General features: G+C 40.0%; 1 protein-coding gene across 2 annotated transcripts in view; it reads left to right on the top strand.

Annotated features, from left to right (window-relative positions):
* The first annotated feature begins 683 nt into the window (after window positions 1-683).
* The window catches only part of LOC106868796 (neutrophil cytosol factor 2), a 40,878-nt gene continuing 20,351 nt past the window's right edge, over window positions 684-21,210 (top strand). The window contains exons 1-3 of one of the 2 annotated variants that reach the window (XM_014914214.3): window positions 684-2,250; window positions 16,504-16,586; window positions 19,220-19,328. In XM_014914214.3, the coding sequence (XP_014769700.2) occupies window positions 2,062-2,250; window positions 16,504-16,586; window positions 19,220-19,328 (381 nt within the window). In that variant the 5' untranslated portion in view covers window positions 684-2,061. The remainder of the gene's footprint in view (window positions 2,251-16,503; window positions 16,587-19,219; window positions 19,329-21,210) is intronic. The other variant, XR_008266478.2, reaches the window with a different exon arrangement.

Raw genomic sequence — 21,210 nt, 5'->3', positions numbered from 1 at the left:
GCAAACCTGGGGTTTTGCTGCCCGTAGAGCAATGGTGAGGAAGTCAAACAAATACTGGGACCTGACCAGCCGCTATCTGCTTGTACTGGTCACCGTTGAAACTTGAAGTGTTCTTGGACTACATACCACTGGTTTCCTTTGTAAAATCAGGATGACAACAGCCCATCTAAGAAATGAACCTGGTAAGGCAGGCTGGCTGTTGCAGGGAGTATTGTTGGCCACGCTGTGGTAATGCCTACAGAATTATGTCTGCAAGACGTTTCTGAACACGCCATTCAAACTGAAATGTACAATCTGTTACCCCTTCCCACCATCATTTATTGCATAATTCCCCTTTTTTCTATTTTTCTTCCAGTAAAAATATACTTTGACTGCTATTTCTTGCATGGCATGTGACTATGCAGAGACTCCCTCACTGCCTCTTATTGTGTATGTGTGTATGTATGTACACACATGAGTGTGTAGAAGTAATAGTAGTAATAGTGATGTGATGTGGTGGTTGTGGCTCCAATCCGAAGCGACGGTGTAGCTAAAGGTGAGAGCGGGGAGTGGACGAACTAATTGGGGCGTGACTTAGAAGGAACGTTTAAAGTTGGAAAGAGAGGATAAAGTGGTTGAGTGATTATGGGAGTGGGAGAATGAGAGGGAGAGAGAAAGGAAGAGAATGAAAGAGAGATAGAACGGAAGTGAAAAGGAGGTAGTGAGAGAGTAGAAAGACAAGCAATGGTAGAGTAGGAGTAGATGATAGACAGAGGAAGAGTGCAAGTGAACGCTAGAGTAAAGGAGTAAATGAGAGAGTGGAGGTGGAAGCTGGATAGAGTGAATAAGAGAAAGGAGGAAAGGAGAGTTTGCAAGAGAGTAATTAAGAGAGCGAAAGTAGAGAAGTGAAAACAGAGAGATAGTAAGGGAGAAAGAGAGATAAGGCCATATCGAATTGTCTGTAAGGAGTGTCGTAACTTTCTGACATGTCGAAACTATTCTTTCATCTAACAATGGTCTTAGTACAACAATTACAACAACAACAGGGCCCTTTGTTTTGTGTATATTTATAGAGAAGATTTTGCACGTCAAACGTTCATTTAAGCGATATCAGGTTCGTGGGCAAAGGCAGCCAACAGGTTATCATCTTTGATCATCACGAACAGCTGAAGAACAGTCACGCCGCCGAGTGATTTATTGAGACTTAAGTATTATATAAGGAGAAGAATCAAGATTTAGAAAGAATTCTACCAGGCATACATTGCATTGAAAGTCACGCTATTGGATCACGTCACTACACGTTTATCTATAACATAAAATCCAAGCAGACGACAGGACATCGGCCATCACAGAGATCGTCCCTTTTTTATACAGATATTGTTGAATATTAATCTTGAATTTTCGAAGAAAGAAAATAACGAAAGTTTTAGAAGTCGTTGATTTATGGTTAAGAGTTGAAAACCCCCTTCAAAGGTTTACAAATATTTTTTTCTGGAACACATCTTCCTGCAAAAATAAGACGAGGCAGACGACTATAAAATCGGCTATCATCGCCAGAGACATATTCCACGTTTGAAGCCTTAAGTTTTGAAGAACAACAACTGAACGAATATATATGGTTGAAAGACCCGCCACACACACAGAAGAAATCTTCTCATTGAATAGCAGTCGACACTTACGCCTGACATTAACAACAAAACACTTCGTTTGTTTTGTTGCTATCGTGTTAACGTCCGTGCATGTCAGGATTCCAATAACAAACTCATATTTCCGTTGTGTTTTGAGTGAAATAAGAGATAACAGTGTTTTATCGACGGTTACATATCTTGTTTTCGTCATTTCTTACAAAAGGGACGCCAATCCTTTTGATAATTATCGTGACAAGTGCGTGTTAAATAGAGACACTCAAACACGCGACAGCGCTCTAAAAAGTGTTTTAAAGACTCGAAGCATCTCTTCTAAGTTAAATAATTTCTTGTTGAAGACTGACTCATTCTAAACTCATCTTCGTACTTTCAACCTTTTCCTTGTAAAAGTTTGATCATATATATTGACATTATATTATAAACAGTTAAGTACAACATGTCTTCGTCGATTCCATTGAAAGAGTTCGCCGAGGTCTGGAGCAGTGCAGCAAATCTTTACGACACGGGTAAATTCCTTGAAGCTGCCCAACAATTTGAGACGGTTGCAGCTGATAGCACAGCCAAAATTTCTTATAATCTAGGCTGTATCTACATGAAACTGAAACAATATGAGACGTCCTTAGAGGTGAGTGAATAAACTAGACATTACTATATAAGTTCGCTATAACGACACTTGGATACGCTTTTCTGATTTTGTTTCCCTCATAATTTTCTTTCAAAATGCAGATCTTGTCGTTAAATATTTACAGAGATGTGTTTTCGTCAGTGTAGAATACGGTTATGTTGGTAAAATTTAGGGGAAAAACTTTGTTTCATTGTACACCCTCCACCAACTGTTTTACCACCAATTCCATTTTTCGAACTTCTACGTTTGAAACCATAACATTACGCGATCTACACCCACGGAAACTTATTTCTACAAAACTTTGTTTAAAATATACATTGTTAAGTGAGTCATGAGGAAACAGGAACAATAGGAGAACGATTCCCCACCCCTAATGTTTCCCTTCCTTTTTTTCTCCGCCTTTACACACCATAATCGTAATCTACGTCCTCGAAAACGTATTTCTGCAAATTTTCATTTCAAAAAATTTTAATTTCGAAACAATTATGCCGCAACAGTGTTTGGGGCACCAAACTGTAGATGTGGGCTCTGTTGTTTAATCATTTCGTTTTAGTAATTCACCTGTTGATCCAAACCTGACCAAACCATCATTTATTCAGAGATATTCAGACCAACTGTCCATGTTGGGATAGTTTAGTCCGGAATATCTTTCATCCGGTCGACCTATGATTCAGTGACAATCCAGGGGTGACTGCCCTGTCTTTTATTCAGGCATTCTATCTTAATACATTACAGCCTAAACAACAACAACTACATCATACTACATTCTAAACAATAGCAACTAGACTATACTACAGCCTAAACAACTGCACGATACTACAGCCTAAACAACTGCACGATACTACAGCCTAAACAACTGCACGATACTACAGCCTAAACAACTGCACGATACTACAGCCTAAACAATAACTACAACATGCTGTAGCATAAATGATAATTACATCATACTACAGTCTAAACAATAGTAACTAGACGATAGTTAAGCCTAAACAACAAATACTACCCCATACTACAGCCTGAGCAACTACACCATACTACAGCCTGAACAACTACACCATACTACAGCCCAAACAGCAATAACTACATACTACAGCCCAAACAGCAATAGCTACACCATACTACAGCCCAAACAGCAATAGCTACACCATACTACAGCCCAAACAGCAATAACTACACCATACTACAGCCCAAACAGCAATAACTACACCATACTACAGCCCAAATGGCAATAACTACAGCATACTACAGCCCAAACAGCAATAACTACAGCATACTACAGTTTAAACAGCAATTACTACACCATACTATAGTCTAAACAGCAATAACTACATACCACAGCCTAAACAACAGTTACCTCACCATATTACAGCCTAAACAGTAGCAACTAGACTATACTACAACCAAAAACAACAGCTATTTCATACTACAGCCTAAACAACAGTTACACCACACTGCAGCCTAAAGGCCACAGGCAACACTATGCTGCAGCATAAACAACTACTCAAGACTGCAGCCCAGACAGTAATAACTATGCTACACTATGGCCCAAAACAATAATTACACCATACTACAACCTAAACAACAACGACACCACTACAGTCTAACCCACAACTTCACCATGCTACAGCCTAACCCACAACTACACCATGCTACAGCCTACACAGCAACAACCCCACCATGTTACAGCCTAAACTGCAATATCTAAGTCATACTACAACCTAAACAAGAACAGCAATAACTACAGCATACTTCAGCCTAAACAACTATTATACCACACTACATCCCAAACAGCAATAACTACACCATACTACATCCTAAACAGTAAAAACTACTTGAGATACTACAGCGTATATTTTCCATCAATAACTACACTAACTTCCACTTATGTTTCACCTGCTAGAAATACCAGCCAAATGTCCTTCAAGTAACATCCTGGCAGATTGAGTAATGGAGTCATAGATACACTATAGCTGGATGATTGGTAGCTAGAATGTCTTTTATTGTAGATGTCCTCAATGTGGTTTGTCTCAGGGCTAAACAACAACAATATGATTGAGTTGGTGAGCCAGTGAAATGCATACCAGTAATATTTTGGGAAATGATTTTAGTAAACGCTCGATATACTCCTACATACCTTCCGCACCCCCTTACATATCTGTAGCCTTGTATCCCTTTAGGTAAAATGTGGTTAGAACAGGAGAGAGAGAGAGAGAGAGAGAGAGAGAGAGAGAGAGAGAGCATGAAAAGGTGAGAGAGAGCAACCGTGAACGAGTGTGAGAGAGAGGGTATGTAATGTGTGGTATGTAATGAAGTTTAATGAGGGAATCCCTGTGAAAATAGAGAACTATTTTCCCAGATTTGACTTTCATATCCACCATGACACAGTAACATGGTATTATATTTATGCATTAAAGGAAAGACTAACCCATTTCACAGATTTTTATTTAGATATTCAACTTTTAAATTCAGTAGCGAGGTCACAGTTTTTATCTCACGACCGCACCCTACCAACAGCTGTGATATTGCCCAGCAACGTGTAAATGTTTAACTCGTTACCTACCAATATAAGTTGTTCTGGTTAATCACAAGGCTGGCTTCAAAAATCCGCATGTGCACATTGAAGGCCATAACCTTCCTCCCCCTCCCAATACTGTCCAAAATTAAGATAAACACTCGTTTACCTGTGTTGTCTTAATTTCTTCAAGAAAGCTGTAATAAATTGTTTCATGAAATAGTCTTCTAAATTTGATGAAGGGCCCTGCCTAAATCCTCACAGCAAAGAAATATCTTAAAAGGCTTGTTAGTTTGTCTCACGATCCCAGCAGACAAAATGGAAAAGGTATTGCACTGGAGATTGGCAAGGGAGATCCACTAGAACAGCCACTCTGACCCTTGGGGCTTGCACTTGCAGATAGCCATCTCTTCTGCCCTGTTAGTGGTGAGCAGGGATGTGGTCCAGGGGCCACCTATTTCTTGGCACAAGGCTTGTAATTTCAAAGGCAGCAGTTGGAAGAAATGGTGCTAAGTATTTTGCCAGTAGGCTAATGATTTTGCCAGCTCAGCGTCTTTTAAAAGGCTTTGAATTTTAGGACTAGACTGGTGATTCTTCAGGGATGGATCCAATCAATACCATCAGCATCAATCTTAGACTGGTGTTTTATTTTATTGAGTCTGGGAGGGGGAAAGCAAAGTTTGCCTCAGCAAGATTTGAACTCAGAATATAAAGATGTCACAAGACCTCTTCCAATCATCATCATCATTTAACATCCATTTTTCATGCAGGCATGGGTTGAATGGTTTGACAGGAGCTGGCAAGCCAGATAGGCTCCAATTGTCTGTTTTGGCATGGTTTCTATGACTGGATGCCCTTCCTAATGCCAACCGCTACAAAAGTGTACTGTGTGTTTTATATGTGGCACCAATGTTCTAATTAGTCTGCCAGATCACTGCCCATAATTCTTTCTAATTTTGGCTCAAGGCCACCAATTTTTTAAGGGAGGGTCAAGTTGATTACATTGACCCCAGTATTTGGCAAGTACTTTATTTTATTGACCCCTGAAAGGATGGAAGGCAAAGGTGACCTCAACAGGATTCGAGCTCACAATTTAAAGAGCCAGAACAAATATCACAAAGCATTTTCCCGAACATTAATAATTCTGCCAGCCCACTGTTCTGATAATAACAATCCTTTCTATTAAAGGCACAAGGCCTGCAATTTCGGAGGAGGGGTTAAGTTGATTACATCGACCCCTGTACTTCACTGGTATTTAATTTATCAACCCTGAAATTTGAACTCGGAAAGTAAAGACTGATGAAATGCTGCTAAGCATTTTGCTTGGCATGCTAGCAGTTCTGCCAGCTCACCGCCTTAATAATAATAATAATAATAATAATAATCCTAATATAGGCGCAAGACCTGATATTTGGGAAAGGAAGTTAGTTGATTACATCGACTCCCAAGAGAATGAAAGACAAAGTTGATCTCAGTTGCATTTGAACTCAGAATATGAAGAACAGAAAGAAATTCTTTGTATTTTGGCTGAGACTCAAACAAGTCTGCCAACTCACTGCCTTCGTAAAAAATATTTTAATCAATTTAGTCTCAAGGCCAAAGTGTTTTTCTTTTCTTTCTTCCTTTTTTTTAATGTTGCATAGTGTCAGTGACAAGGTTATTCTACATTACTTGACAGCAATAATTAATCTCCACCTGTAACACATCATCATCATCATCATTTAACATCTGTTTTCCCATGCTGGCATGGGTTGGATGGTTTTTGACAAGAGCTGGCAGGCCAGAGGGCTGCATCAGTTTCCAGTCATCTGTTTTGGCACGGTTTCTATGGCTGGATGCCCTTCCTAATGCCAACCACTTTACAGAGTGTGACACTGAGTGCCTCTTACATGGTGCCAGTGCTTTCTATGTGGCACATTATGTTCTGATACCCACGGACCCCGGTTGGGTCACACTGGAACTGAAATATTAATGTTGCTGGTGATGATACACATGACTGGTTTTGTCCCTTGACAGGATTTTCAATTCACAACAGCAGCAAATTGACAGAACAATCTTGAACTCCAATCCAACATGGCAGTCCCTGTGAAACCCCTCAAGTAGCTACAATATACAGTTTTTGCTAATTTGTTTGCTCAACAAGGACAAACCAAGGGTTAAACAACAGCAATTCTTTTATTCTTTTATTTGTTTCAGTCATTTGACTGCGGCCATGCTGGAGCACCACCTTTAGTCAAACAAATCGACCCGAGTACTTATTCTTTGTAAGCCTAGTACTTATTGTATCGGTCACTTTTGCCGAACTGCTATGTTATGGAGATGTAAACACACCAGCATCAGTTGTCAAGCAATGGTGGGGGGAACAAACACACGCATGCACACACACACACATATATGATGGGCTTCTTTCAGTTTCCGTCTACCAAATCCACTCACAAGGCTTGGTCGGTCTGAGGCTATAATAGAAAACACTTGCCAAAAGTGCCATGCAGTGGAACTGAACCCGGAACCGTGTGGTTAGTAAGCAAGCTACTTCACAGCTCATAACTAAATCCCTTCAGTGTCTACAAGCACTCGGTCCTACATCCTTTGTTGGTTTTTCTATGTAACCCCAAATGTGTTGAGTTGCAGAATGGTCCAGGAGCTTGTATTTTTTTTTTTACTTGTTTTCAGTCAGTGTATTTGCAGCCATGCTGGGGCATTTCTTTGAAGGGTTTCAGTCAAACAAATAGACTCCAGTACTTATTTCTACATCTGGTGCTTATTCTGTCAAACTGTTAAGTTATGGGGATGTAAATAAACCAACACCAGTTTGTCAAGCAGTGATGTGAGACAAGACAAAAACAACAACACACACACACATATGATGGGCTTCCACACAGTTTCTGTCTACTAAATTCATTCACATTACAAGGCATTGGCCATTCTGGGGCTATAGCTGCCCAAAGTGCCACTTAGTAGAACTGAACTCGGAACCATGTGGCTGGGAAGCAAGCTTCTTACCACGCAGCCATCTCCCTCATATATATGACAGTCTTCCACTCAGTTTCCCTCTATGAATTCACTTGCAAGGCATTGGTTGGCCCAGAGCTATAGCAGAAGGCCAAGGTATCACACAATAGGACTGAACCCAAAACCAAGAGCCCCAAGTTTCTTAACCACACAGCCATCCATGCCTGTGCTTATGCATTTTGCAGTTTATTGTGCAGTCTGTTGCATGATGTGCAAGTTACAGTATCATGTGGTTATTGCTTGGTGTGCTTGTTGTTGCAGTGTGTAGTTGGAGCTGGCGCAAGAGAGGGTGGTGGTGGGGAGAGCAGTGTGTGTGTGAATTGAAGTTTATTTAGCGAATCATGTGAAAACAGAAAAATACATGTGAAAAACTGACAAAATATTTTCAGTGATGTCAATTAAATACGAGCACAAACCCATCTACCCACTCAACACTGTAATGAAAAAATTTAATTTCACTGATTTTATTAAAATATTCACTTGTAAATTCAGTGCGAGGCCACCTGAACAATTCGTAGCCTCGACACTGACACGTTCCAACAGTACATAAAATCTTATCTAATAATAAATTCTTTTCATTTGAGCACAAAGCTTAGTACAAGGTTACTAGATAAACACTGTTATACATGCGTGCTCCAGATATAATATATTTTATATATATCATCATCATCATCAACATTTAACATTCGTTTTTCATGCTTACATGGGTTGGACGGCTTGACAGGAATTGGCAAGACCAGGTTCCATAGTCTGTTTTGACTTGGTCTCTATGGCTGGATGCCCTTCCTAACACCAACCTCTTTGTAGAGTGTACAAAGTGCTTTTTATGTGTCACTAGCACCAGTGCTTCTTACGTGGCACCAACACCCACACCAATGCTTTTTACATGGCACCTTGGTTTTAGGATCTCAGTTCTGTTGTAGTTTCTCCTCTTGCACACTGCATACGATTCCTCTTATGCCCAACTTTTCTCTCAATACACCTATGCTCTGTTGCACATGCACACTGCCATCACACATCTAGTGGAGTATATCTACTTCATTCCTCTCCAGCCTTCACATGTCTTTTACATTCAGAACCCACATCTCATTTACATGCAGCATCGCAGTTCATACATATGCATCATACAATCTTCCATTCACTGAGACCTTTGGTTGTCAACAGAGGTAAAAGTTCTCTTAACTTTCTCCACCCTACTCTTATTCTAGGGTTGTACACTTTCTGTACAATCTCCTCCAATGCTAATAAGGCCATCTACAACTTCAAATATAAATATCATCATCATCATTTAACGTTTGCTTTCCATGCTAGCATGGGTTGGACGATTTGACTGAGGACTGACGAACCAGATGGCTACACCAGGCTCCAATCTGATCTGGCAGAGTTTCTACAGCTGGATGCCCTTCCTAACGCCAACCACTCAGAGAGTGTAGTGGGTGCTTTTATGTGCCACCTGCACAAAGGCCAGTCAGGCGGTACTGGCAACGGCCACGCTCAAAATGGTGTATTTTATGATCTTAGCGCTCCACTGGTACAGGTGCCATCACGATTTCGCTTTCGCTTGCCCCAACAGGTCTTCGCAAGTTGAGTTTCGTGTCCAATGAAGGAGACATTGGCATGGGGGATAATTGTCGAATTTAGTTCGATTTGATTTCACTTGCCTCAACAGGTCTTCGCAAGCGGTGTTTAGTGTCCAATGAAGGAAAGGTACACATAAGTGGGCTGGCTACATCCCTGGCAGAGGCCTTGGATTTTGGTCTCACTTGGCTTGCCAGGTGTTCTCACGCACAGCATATTTCCAAAGGTCTCGGTCACAAGTCATTGCCTCGGTGAGGCCTAATGTTCGGAGGTTGTGCTTCACCACCTCATCCCAGGTCTTCATATATATATAAAAATTTTATCACCATCATTGTGGGACAGTTTGACAGAATGCAGCAAGTTGCAAGGCTACATTGATTTCTCTTTCTCTATATATGGATGTATATACCCTCAGCTTTGTGATAATTATTTATACATGTAAGGCAATGAGCTGGCAGAATCATTAGCATGCTGGGTGAAATGCTAAGTGGTATTTCTTCGGTCTTTACGTTCTGAGTTCAAATTTTGCATTTCATCCTTTCAGGGTCGATAAATCCAGTACCAGTTGCATACTGCGTCGATCTAATTGACTGGCCCTCTCCCCCAAAATCTTGGGCCTTGTGCTTCAAGTAGAAAAGAGTAATTCATACACATAAGCCTCAAGGACACTGTATTCTTTTATGTTGGTTTGATCATTGACAAGTTAAATGTTTTTCTACATTACATGACAACATTAAATACCCCCCCCCCATCCATATCACATATGGGTCCTCTCTCTCTCTTGCTTCCTTCTACTGCAGCTCTCTAGTTATTCTAAACTGTACAGCTGTTGTGTAACACCAAGTTAGGTTCTAGTGCAAGTGACCTGGGCCTAAAGACATTTCATCTATAGCCATCCAGTTTTTGTTTTACACATCCCTTTTTTAATTTTTACTTTTTAAATGACACAAAGTAATCTGAGGGAGATTTGGATGCTGTTTCTAACAGATGAGATGGCCATGTATAAGTTGCCTTCTTTAATATGCATTATTTGTTGATGCATGTGGTGCAGTTGTTTGGGGGAAAAGTCGTGCACTATAGTGCAATCATTGCATGGTTCAGTTATTGCAAGGCTTGCTCTTAGAGCGCAAATGGATAAAAGAGGAAATTAGAGACAAAAAGAGAATAAGAGTTGTGTGTGAAATGAAGTAATTTATTAAGTTTCATGTGAAAATAAAGATAATCCTTGTACACTTAAGAAATGCACACAGTAACTTCATTATTATATTTTCTATGATGCTATCCACTAACAACCATAAAAAAATATATTTCATTGATTTTATTTAAAATATTCACTTGTAAATTTAGCACAAGGCCATGCTAGAAGCACAGTGCCTCAATACTGTGACGTACTTCGACAGTTCATAAACACGCATTTCTTCTTCTTCTTTTCATTTAAGCACATGGCTTAGCACGCGGTTATAATGTAAGCACTTGTCTGCTCATGGCTCACCTATATATGTATGTACAGACACTTAACTTTGAGATGATAATTCAGGCATGTAGTCGCCAAGGCCACTGTTTCTTTTATGTTCATTCAGGTTAATGACAAGTTAATGTTTTTGTACATTACCGGACAGCATTAAATAGCTCCCACCTGTAATGGGTGTATTGTTCTTAACTACACAAGCACAGGTGTGGCTGTGTAACCACATAGTTTTCGGTTAAGTCATTGCATGGAATCTTATGTATGGTGTGTATCTTCTACAATAGACCCAGATTGATGAAAGCCTCATGAGTAGCTTTTGTAGATACAAACTGAAAGAAGCCTTGTGTGTGTGTGTGTGTGTGTTACTGTATCCTTGCCTTAATATCAAGTGTTAATGTTTGTGTTTTGTGTTGTTGGCTTTTAACATGACTGACTAGGTTTTAGTGCTCCGTTTAATGATCAAGGAGTATTATTTGTGAGTTGTAAGTGCTGAATATAATGAGCTAAATTGTCCCCCCCCCCACTCATGTTAACAAACGCTTGACATCACACTATTAAACACCTCTAGCACAGCTTCCTCCTCACCCACCTCCGTCTCTCAAGTTCCAAAGCTAAGTTGTTGTTTGTTCAGCTGAGTGGACCAGAGCATTGATTGAGTAGGTCTATGATCAAAAACAATGTTATCATAACCGTTCTGTATTTGCATCCAGTGTGTCCTTCCGTTCTTTTTATGACGATTGAGTGTTATTTAAGGGAGATTTAACTAATGTTTTTAACCGCTCAAGCAACCACATGGAAGCTCTCTCATTGTCTTGGTAAAAACACCTTCATTAGCTTGCAATTAATTTAAATCAAATGTAACAAAATAGTGAAAGACACATAGCCCAGTGATTAGAGTATTGCTCTCACAACTGTAAGATCATGGTTTCAATTCCTGGATCAGGCAGTGCATTGTGTTCTTGAACAAAACACTTCATTTCACATTGCTCAGGTCCACTCAGCTGTAAATGAATTCCAGCAATAGTTGGGAAATTAACCCTATGATGGACCAGCATCCCATCCAGGGGTGATGGTATTATAATCTTTGTCACTTATATGCCATGCAAACTGGATTAAGTTCCAGCCTTTTGAGTTTTAGGGCTCCTGAAAGACCTATGCTAAGAATTAGCAGCTATATTTTTTTAACCCTTTTGTTATGATATTGCTGTCAAAATAAACCTCCATTGTGTCAAGTAATTTTGAAAATAGTGAAGAAGTTAGGAAAACAACTCTGTCTATATTCAGCTGCTATTTTGATTATAAATTAGCTTGAAATTTTGATGACATGTTTTAATTTAGAACCAGTACCGCCTGACTGGCCTTCATGCGGGTGACAGGTAAAAGCACCCACTACACTCTCTGAGTGGTTGGCGTTAGGAAAGGCATCCAGCTGTAGAAATTCTGCCAAATCAGATTGGAGCCTGGTGTTGCCATCCGGTTTCACCAGTCCTCAGTCAAATCGTCCAACCCATGCTAGCATGGAAAGCAGACGTTAAACGATGATGATGATGATGATGATAAGCAGGAAATTTGTGTGGTCTCAGTTGGGTTGGTATCAAAAGGGTTAACTTCTGTTTGCTTTGGGAAGTTACACAACCTGAGGTGTTTATTCAGAAACTAAAAACAAAATTGTATTATGGTAGAGTCACATTGTTCAGTTAGCCACACTTCACATTGATTTTTGAGTCCTATAGCTGTCACACATCTCAACGGAGCTAATAAAATATACACCCACACATACATCTTCTAACACCATGGAAACTTACACACTAACATCATGAAATTATATACACATGCATACACCATGAAATTTATATACACACACATGCACATACAAACACCATGGAAACACACACACACACACACCTACGCATGTGTGTGTGTGTATGATTATACAAACTGGAGAAAATGTGCAGATCAAGAGTTTGTTTGAAATTGATGAGTCACTTTGTCACCAGCTGGTGTCTTTTTTTGTTTGATTCTTTTCAAATGACACATGCTGCTGGGTGTGTGTATATAAATAAATAGGGATACACATTCTATATAAATAGGGATACACATTCTATATAAACGGTACAAACACTGATGTATGAGTCATATGTGTGTGTATGTATGTATGCATATATATATACATATATACATATATATATATATATATATATATATATATATATATATATATATATATATATGTTTATAATAATTTTCCAGAGGATGTAGCAACCGTTACCAATATAGCTTAAGAACTTACCTTAGGGGATCATTAACTAGATTCCTTAAGGGTCGTTCTCACAGTTTATATTTATATTATAAGGTTTTTAACTTTTAAATTTTCATATTCAAAAGAGACAGAGACTTCAAATTCGATAAATCGATTTATCGAATTTGAAGTCTCTGTCTCTTTTGAATATGAAAATTTAAAAGTTAAAAACCTTATAATATATATATATATATATATATATATATATATATATATATATATATATGTATATATATGTATATATATATACACACACACGTACATGTATAGATGTACATGTATGTATTCATATATGTGTACATAAGTATATGCACACTCATACATACAAAGCCAGAAAGTCACACAAAGTGAAATATATATATATATATTCTTTTATTTGTTTAAGTCACTTGACTGCAGCCATACTGGAGCACCACCTTTAGTTGAACAAATCGACCCCAAGACTTATTCTCTGTAAGCCTAGTGCTTATTCTATCGGTTTCTTGTGCTGAACCGCTAAGTTACGGGGATGCAAGCTCACTGACATTAGTTGTCAAGTGATGGTGAGAGGACAAACACAGACACACAAATACATGCAGATATATGTATGTATTTCTGTCTACCAAATCCACTCACAAGGCTTTGGTCAGCCCAAGGTTGTAGGTTAAGTCACTTGCATAAAGTGCAATGCAGTGGGACTGAACCTGGAACCATGTGGTTGGGAAGCAAGCTTCTTGCCACACAGCCACCCCTGTGTCCTACAACACTCACACACACACACACACACACACACACACATATATAGGCACAGGCGTGGCTGTGTAGTAAGAAGCTTGCTTCCCAACCACATGGTTCCAGGTTCAGTCCCACTGCATTACACTTTATGCAAGTGACTTAACCTACAGCCTTGGGCTGACCAAAGCCTTGTGAATGGATTAGGTAGATAGAAACTGAAAGATGCCTGTGTGTATATATATATATATATATATATATATATATATACATATATATATGTATGTATATATATGTATGTATATATATAATGTATATGTCTCTATGTGGCTGTGTTTGTCCACTCATCACTGCTTGACATGCAGTGTTGGTGTGCTCACATCCCCACAACTTAATGGTTCAGCAAAAGAGACTGACAGAATAAGTACTAGGTTTAAAAAGGGTTTTAGTCTATTTGTTTGACTATATATCATCATCATCATTTAACGTCCGCTTTCCATGCTAGCATGGGTTGGACGATTTGACTGAGGACTTGTGAAACCCGATGGCTACACCAGGCTCCAATCTGATTTGGCAGAGTTTCTACAGCTGGATGCCCTTCCTAACGCCAACCACTCCGAGAGTGTAATGGGTGCTTTTACGTGGCACCCCAGCATGGGCCTCTGCACTCAACACTCACTTTGGGCTCCTGCACTCAATGCCAGGCTCACTTTGGACCTCTGCACTCATCATGGGGTTCGCTTTGTACATCCGCACTCAATGCTGGGCTTGTTTGGGATGTCTTCTCTGGTCATGGAAAGATCAATCTTTTGTTTTAAGTTGACCTACTTCAGTTGCTAAAATATCTAGAGGTTGGTCAGCCTTTTTTTTATCTATTTATTTAAGTTTTTCCGTCCCTACCTTTGATCAACAAGCATTCCAATACTGAATGGAGAAGAGCAGGAAACCCACTTCTTATGACAACACACAGTGTTATTGTCCTTTCTCCCCTTCTATCAGCAAACAATCAAGCCAGCTCCTACATGCAAAGAATCCATGTGACCAGCAAGGTTTTCACTCCCAAAAACTAATAACATGTATACACAAAGAAATGACTCCACAACATTTTAAAAAAAAGTTTATATTGTAATGATATTATAATCCACTAAATAAATGGCCATCTTCATAATTGGTCTTCATTCTTGTTAAGTTCAATCTCTTAGTCTTATTCTTAAACTCTTAATCTTCTATTGTAATTATATTCACATATGAGCATATTTGACTGGTTCTTTATGAATAAATATGAAAGGTAAATTTGACATTGGTAGGAATTGATCTGAAAATGTAAAAGGCTGTAACTCAACACAACAGCTATTTGTTCTACCATCAATTAGTTCTTCTAATCCCTACCATCAATTAGTTCTGCTAATCCCTACCATCAATTAGTTCTGCTAATCCCACCCTCATTTTTAAAAGTTGCTTTGATGTTGTCTGGTGGTGTTTCAATAAACATTCCTGACCTAAATACTTCTTTAGTCAATTAGTTACTTAAATGCTTGAAGTCAGATCATGTCATTAATTTACTGTAAATTTCCACTTCTCTGATTTAGCTATCTAAGGCTAGAATTAATTAACTTTCATTTTATATATATATATATATTTTTTTCCCCTTCCCAGGCTACAGGTCCACACCCTCAACACCAATACTGTTAGGATTGGCACTCTCAACGTCGGCACGCTGAAAGGTAGATCTGGTGAGATTGTTGAGATGCTTGAATGGAGGTGGTCCTTATCTTTCAGGAGGATTTAAAAATGACCAGTGAACTTCATTTTAAAATCAGTAGAACACGCCTCTTACTTATAAGTTGATAGCTCACACAAGATTCTCAACCCATATTGTTTCTGGGGTAGAATACATTGAGCGATGGGGGATAACATAATGGGCTATCAGCAACCCTATCTGATGTGCCTACTGCTTTGCCTGTTTGCCTATCCTTAGTGGCTAGTTTGATCATACAACAGCCCACTTCAATAGCAGTTCCCTCAATTGGATGTACTAGGGGTAGTTCCTCTTCCTCCAACACATTTTCCCCACCCAGCAGACTCTCAAAATAGCATTTCTAAGCCACTTTCTCCTTGTTTGTGACAATAAATGCATTACCATCATTTTGAACCCACTTTTCTCCACCAACATTTGAATTTATCCTAACACACTGTCTCTCAATCCAGAATGCTTCGTATCTATGATTGTCTCATCATAAACATTGGCAATCCTCTTGCTATGTGTCTCTTGACTGTTGTTCTTTGATGTCCTCTCCCCACCTTCCTGTCTTTTAGCTTTTATGAACCAAAAAAAAAAAACATTGGATGCCTCTCGTGAAGGCACAACTCCATTTGATGGATAAAAACAAACTGATGAATCGTGAGTTGCCATAGCAATACTAAAGATTAAGTGTGATCAAAAAATTATTGTTGTTGTTGTTTAGTCCTAAATGTGCTCCGCTAGAACAAACCTACGCTTATGACTATGACCATCCTGTGCTACAAGGAGGATGGAAATTCTCACATCATTCAGGATGTCCTATTTTAAAACAACAGGATGTTATTTATGGGTGATTTGGCTGCCTTTCCTAGCAAATGAAGAGACCATTCATTTAAATTTTCAATTAACCAATCTTTTCTCCTTCTTTGCAGAACTTTCAAAAAGCAGTGACCAAGGATACACATTTTGTTGCAGCTTATGTGCAGATGGCTGCAATTTACTTGGAATATAACATGTAAGTGCATGGTTTCTAGGATTCATTTTTAATTGTCTCCCTCAGATATTCCTACATAAGGATGGGGGTATCTGAGGTAGCTATGTATCTTCCCTATACCAAGACACTTCTGCTTATCCCTGGCATAAAACAACTTCTTCACCCTCTCAAATACTCCTCTCACTTAAAAGGAATTCTTTCCTGTTGTTTATGTTTATGTATTTCCGTCTACCAAATCCACTCACAAGGCTTTGGTCGGCCTGAGGCTATAGCAGAAGACACTTGCTCAAAGTGCCATGCAGTGGGACTGAACCCGGAACCATGGCTGTGGGGCTAAGCAGAGAAGTTTGTTTTTCAGTTATGTGCATTTGGGTTCAATCCTATTGCATGCCACCTTGCGCCAGAGTTTCTCACTATAACCTCAAGCTGACTAAAGTCTTGTGAGTGGAATTTATATAGAAGAAACTGGAGATCTGGGAGATTTTGTCCTCTACCACCCTGTTTAACACCCCCACTATCGCCACTACCACCTGGCCTTCCAAATATTTAACAGGGTGTTCTATATATCAATATAAATGTTACATTGATGCAACAATAATAATGAGTCTTCGAAGACTTGTCAAAATTTAACATCTGTTTTCCATGCTGGCTTGGATTGGACGGTTTGACTGGAGCTGGTGAAGCTATATCAAGTTTCATTGTCTGTTGTGGCATGGTTTCTACAACTGGATGCCCTTCCTAATGACAACCACTCCATAGAGTGTACTGGGTGCTTTTTATGTCGTACCATCACTGGTATCAATTCTGCTGTGGTGGATAGTTCTGGAGTACAGCAGTGCACCAGATATTTTGTTCCTTAGTCATCTCCTTCATAAGGCTCAGTGTCTTGAGATTGGCCTTGTTATATATATTGTACAAAATGACAGAAAATGAAAAATATATTCTGGTGTATCATCATCATCATCATCATCATCGTTTAACGTCCGCTTTCCATGCTAGCATGGGTTGGACGATTTGATTGAGGACTGGTGAAACCGGATGGCAACATCGGGCTCCAATCTAATTTGGCAGAGTTTCTACAGCTGGATGCCCTTCGTAACGCCAACCACTCAGAGAGTGTAGTGGGTGCTTTTACGTGTCACCCGCACGAAAACGGCCATGCTCGAAATGGTGTCTTTTATGTGCCACCCGCACAAGAGCCAGTCCAGGGGCACTGGCAACGATCTCGCTCGAAAACCCTACAAAGGCCAGTCAGGCGGTACTGGCAATGGTCAAGCTCAAAATGGTACATCTTATGTGCCACCCGCACAAGAGCCAGTCCAGGGGCACTGGCAACGATCTCACTTGGCTTGCCGGGTCTTCTCACGCACAGCACATTTCCAAAGGTCTCGGTCAGTAGTCATCGCCTCGGTGAGGCCCAATGTACGAAGGTCTTGCCTCACCACCTCAGCCCAGGTCTTCCTGGGCCTACCTCTTCCACGGGTTCCCTCAACTGTTAGGGTGTGGCACTTTTTCACGCAGCTATCCTCATTCATTCTCACCACATGTCCAAACCAGCGCAATCGTGTCTCTTGCACACCACAACTGATGCTTCTTATGTTCAGCTTTTCTCTCAAGATACTTACACTCTGACGGGTATGCACATTGACATTACACATCCAGCGGAGCATACTGGCTTCATTCCTTGCGAGCTTACGCATGAATATTTATGAATATTTCTGTATATATATTCATATGTAAGAATATATAGATATAAATAAGTAGATAGATAGTAATTACACCTGCCACAAAAAAAAAAAAATTGTTTTTTTTTAACTTTGTTCAAGGTGTGTCTGTGCAGTAAGAAGTTTGTTCCCCAACCACATGGTTCCAGGTTCAGTTCCACTACGTGGAACTTTGGGCAGGTGTCTTCTACTATAACCTTGAGCTGACCAAAGAAGCCTGTCGTTTGTGTGTAGCATACAAGAGAAAAAACAGCACTGATATGGCCATGTAATGCATATGAATGAAGACAGATACATCAAGAAGTACCAAACTCTAATTGTAGAGGGAACATGTGGAAGAGGTAGTCTCAGGAAGACATGAGACGAAGTGGTGAGAAAGGATCTTCAGATGTTGGGACTCATAGAGGGGATGACAGGAGACCAAGGCTTCTGGCAGTTTGCTGTGCTTGAAAAGACACGTCAGGCTAAGTAAAATCCTGATTGTTCTGGCATACAGGCTGTGTCCTTTTCCAGCTGAGTATTCTTAACCTTGCAAGTTCATGGTGCCACGTGAAAAGCACCTGTAACCAGTGCCAGGTAAATGCACCAGTGTTATAAAGTGGTTGGCATTAGGAAGGGTATCCAGCAGTAGAAACCATAGAAACCAAAACAGACAGGGAACCTGGGCAGCTCTTCAGCTCACCAGCTCCTGTCAAACTGTCCAACCCATGCCAGCATGGAAAACAAATGTTAAAATGATGATGATATATATATATTATGCATGTCTTTGTGTCGGTGTTTGTCCCCCACCACTGCTTCACAACTAGTATTGGCATGTTCACAACCCTGTAAATTAGCAGTTCAGCAAAAGAAACTGATGGAGTAAGTACCAGGCTTAAAAAAAAAATAAATACTGTGGTTGATTCATTTGACTAAAATTCTTCTTTTCAGTTGTGATGCTGCAATCAAGTGTTACGAAGTAGCTATACATTTGATGGGTAACAAGAAATATATCAACTACCGACCTCTGGGATTGAACCTGATTTTATATTTGACAGAGGTAAATATATGTAATTCCTATTGATACCACTTGCTTCTCTCTGCCTTCAACCCCACCCACTAGTGTAGCTGGGTGGGGGGGGCGTCCCCCCCAGGTGGCACTTTTAGGTCTGCTGTGTTTTTTGTGGGGTCCTGGGGTGGCAAAAGGAAGGGCCGCCCCAGGTAGCACACATTCTAGCTATGCTAGCGACCCCTACCCCACCTATTTTTAGACCATTTGTAATTTTTCTCTTATTAATTCCTACCTGAGTATTTATACTTGAAAATGTTTTGTGTGTTGCTACTTTGCGCTAAATGAAACCCGATCAAACAAACCAATGATCTATGTATGATCTAAGACTTTCCACTTGTGACCACCAGGCAGACTTTACCGAGGCAGATTTTCTACAGCTTGCTGAACATATAGATAAATGGATGATGCTTCATGCTGGCCTGGGTTGAACACTTTGGCAGGATCTCAATGGTCCAAGGACTGAATCCTGCTCCAGTGTCTGCTTTAGAATGGTTTCTATGGCTGGATGCCCTTCCCAACTCTATCCACTTTACAGAGAGAACTGGGTACTTCTTTCCAAGACACCAGCACTTGTGAGGTTACTGTGAAGCTCATGAGATTAAGGAGTTCCTTCAGCTAAGTGGAGCCACAATCGAAAGGAAGGTGGCTTTATGGTCAGAGATGAGATTAAAATATGAGAGAAGGGTCCAGAACAGCATATGTGGGGGGAGGGGGGCGTTTGTGTGTAACCTTTACACATCACAGGATGTTTGTAAAGGAGCATCATCCCCGTACAAGCAAGGTTATTTGCTTCTAGTCTTCTATGGAAAATGTGTCTTAGCTAAGGGGAAATATTGCCTTGCCAGGAAACAAGGGTTGGTGACAGGAAGGGCGTCCTTCCTCAACAGATTCTGTCTGACTTGTGCAAGTATAGAAAAGTGAACGTAAAAAAGACGATTGGGCTGATATTTCTTTCTATTTATTTTGTCATTTAGAACAGTTTTTTTGCTTTCTTCTAAAATGTTTAGCATTTTCAAGTTTATGGTTTTTCTTTCAAATCTTAATCTTTTTATGTATTTCCTTTTAAGTTCATTGTCATGAGAAAAAGATATTTTATATGCATCCTAGTTGTATTTTATGTCTTGCCAGGTGTGAAAATTTGAGAATAAGGATTTTCTTTCTATTTAAAATTGCAGAGTTCACCTTGTTTTATACGTCCTGTGTAAAATAATGAAATAAAAGAGTATAGAAAGATTACATTTAGTATTATTCCTTTCTCTCTTTGTTCATACACCCACACATATCTCTCTGTATGTGCTGATCTGAAGCTGAACCAAAAGGCAGGAGGTATTAGTTATTGTAGTCCTACTTACTCTGTCGTCATCATGATCATCATTTAACGTCCGCTTTCCGTGCTGGCATGGGTTGGATGGTTTGACAGGGGCTGGCTTGGCAGAAGACTGCACCAGGCTTCAGTGTCTGTTTTGGCAGGGTTTTTACGACTCGATGCCCTTCCTAACACCAATTACCCCACAGAGTGGACGCAGTGCTTTTTAACTGGCACTAGCACAGGCGAGGTCAGTTTTGGCATGGGTTTTTACAGCTGGATGCCCTTCCAAATGCCAGTGTGGACTGGATGTTTTTTACGCAATGGCAGAGGAGAGGGGGCATTAGGAGGAGGTGACCTTCTGCCAGGTGATGAAAGATTAGAGTGTGATAGAGAAACAGAAACAAGTGTCTTGCTGCAGAGGAGAGACATGGTTACTCAGTCAGAGAGAGAGAGTGAGTAAGAGTGCAAACGGGAGATGGTGGCAAAGTGCTTGGGCGTACTCACAAGGAACGGGGATCAGAATATGTGTGAATGAAATATGGGATGATCATAACTTGAACA

The sequence above is a fragment of the Octopus bimaculoides genome, chromosome 21 (assembly GCF_046866305.1).
Source record: "Octopus bimaculoides isolate indiv1 chromosome 21, ASM4686630v1, whole genome shotgun sequence".
NCBI lineage: Eukaryota > Metazoa > Mollusca > Cephalopoda > Octopoda > Octopodidae > Octopus > Octopus bimaculoides.
This window is presented reverse-complemented; position numbering and strand designations above follow the sequence as displayed.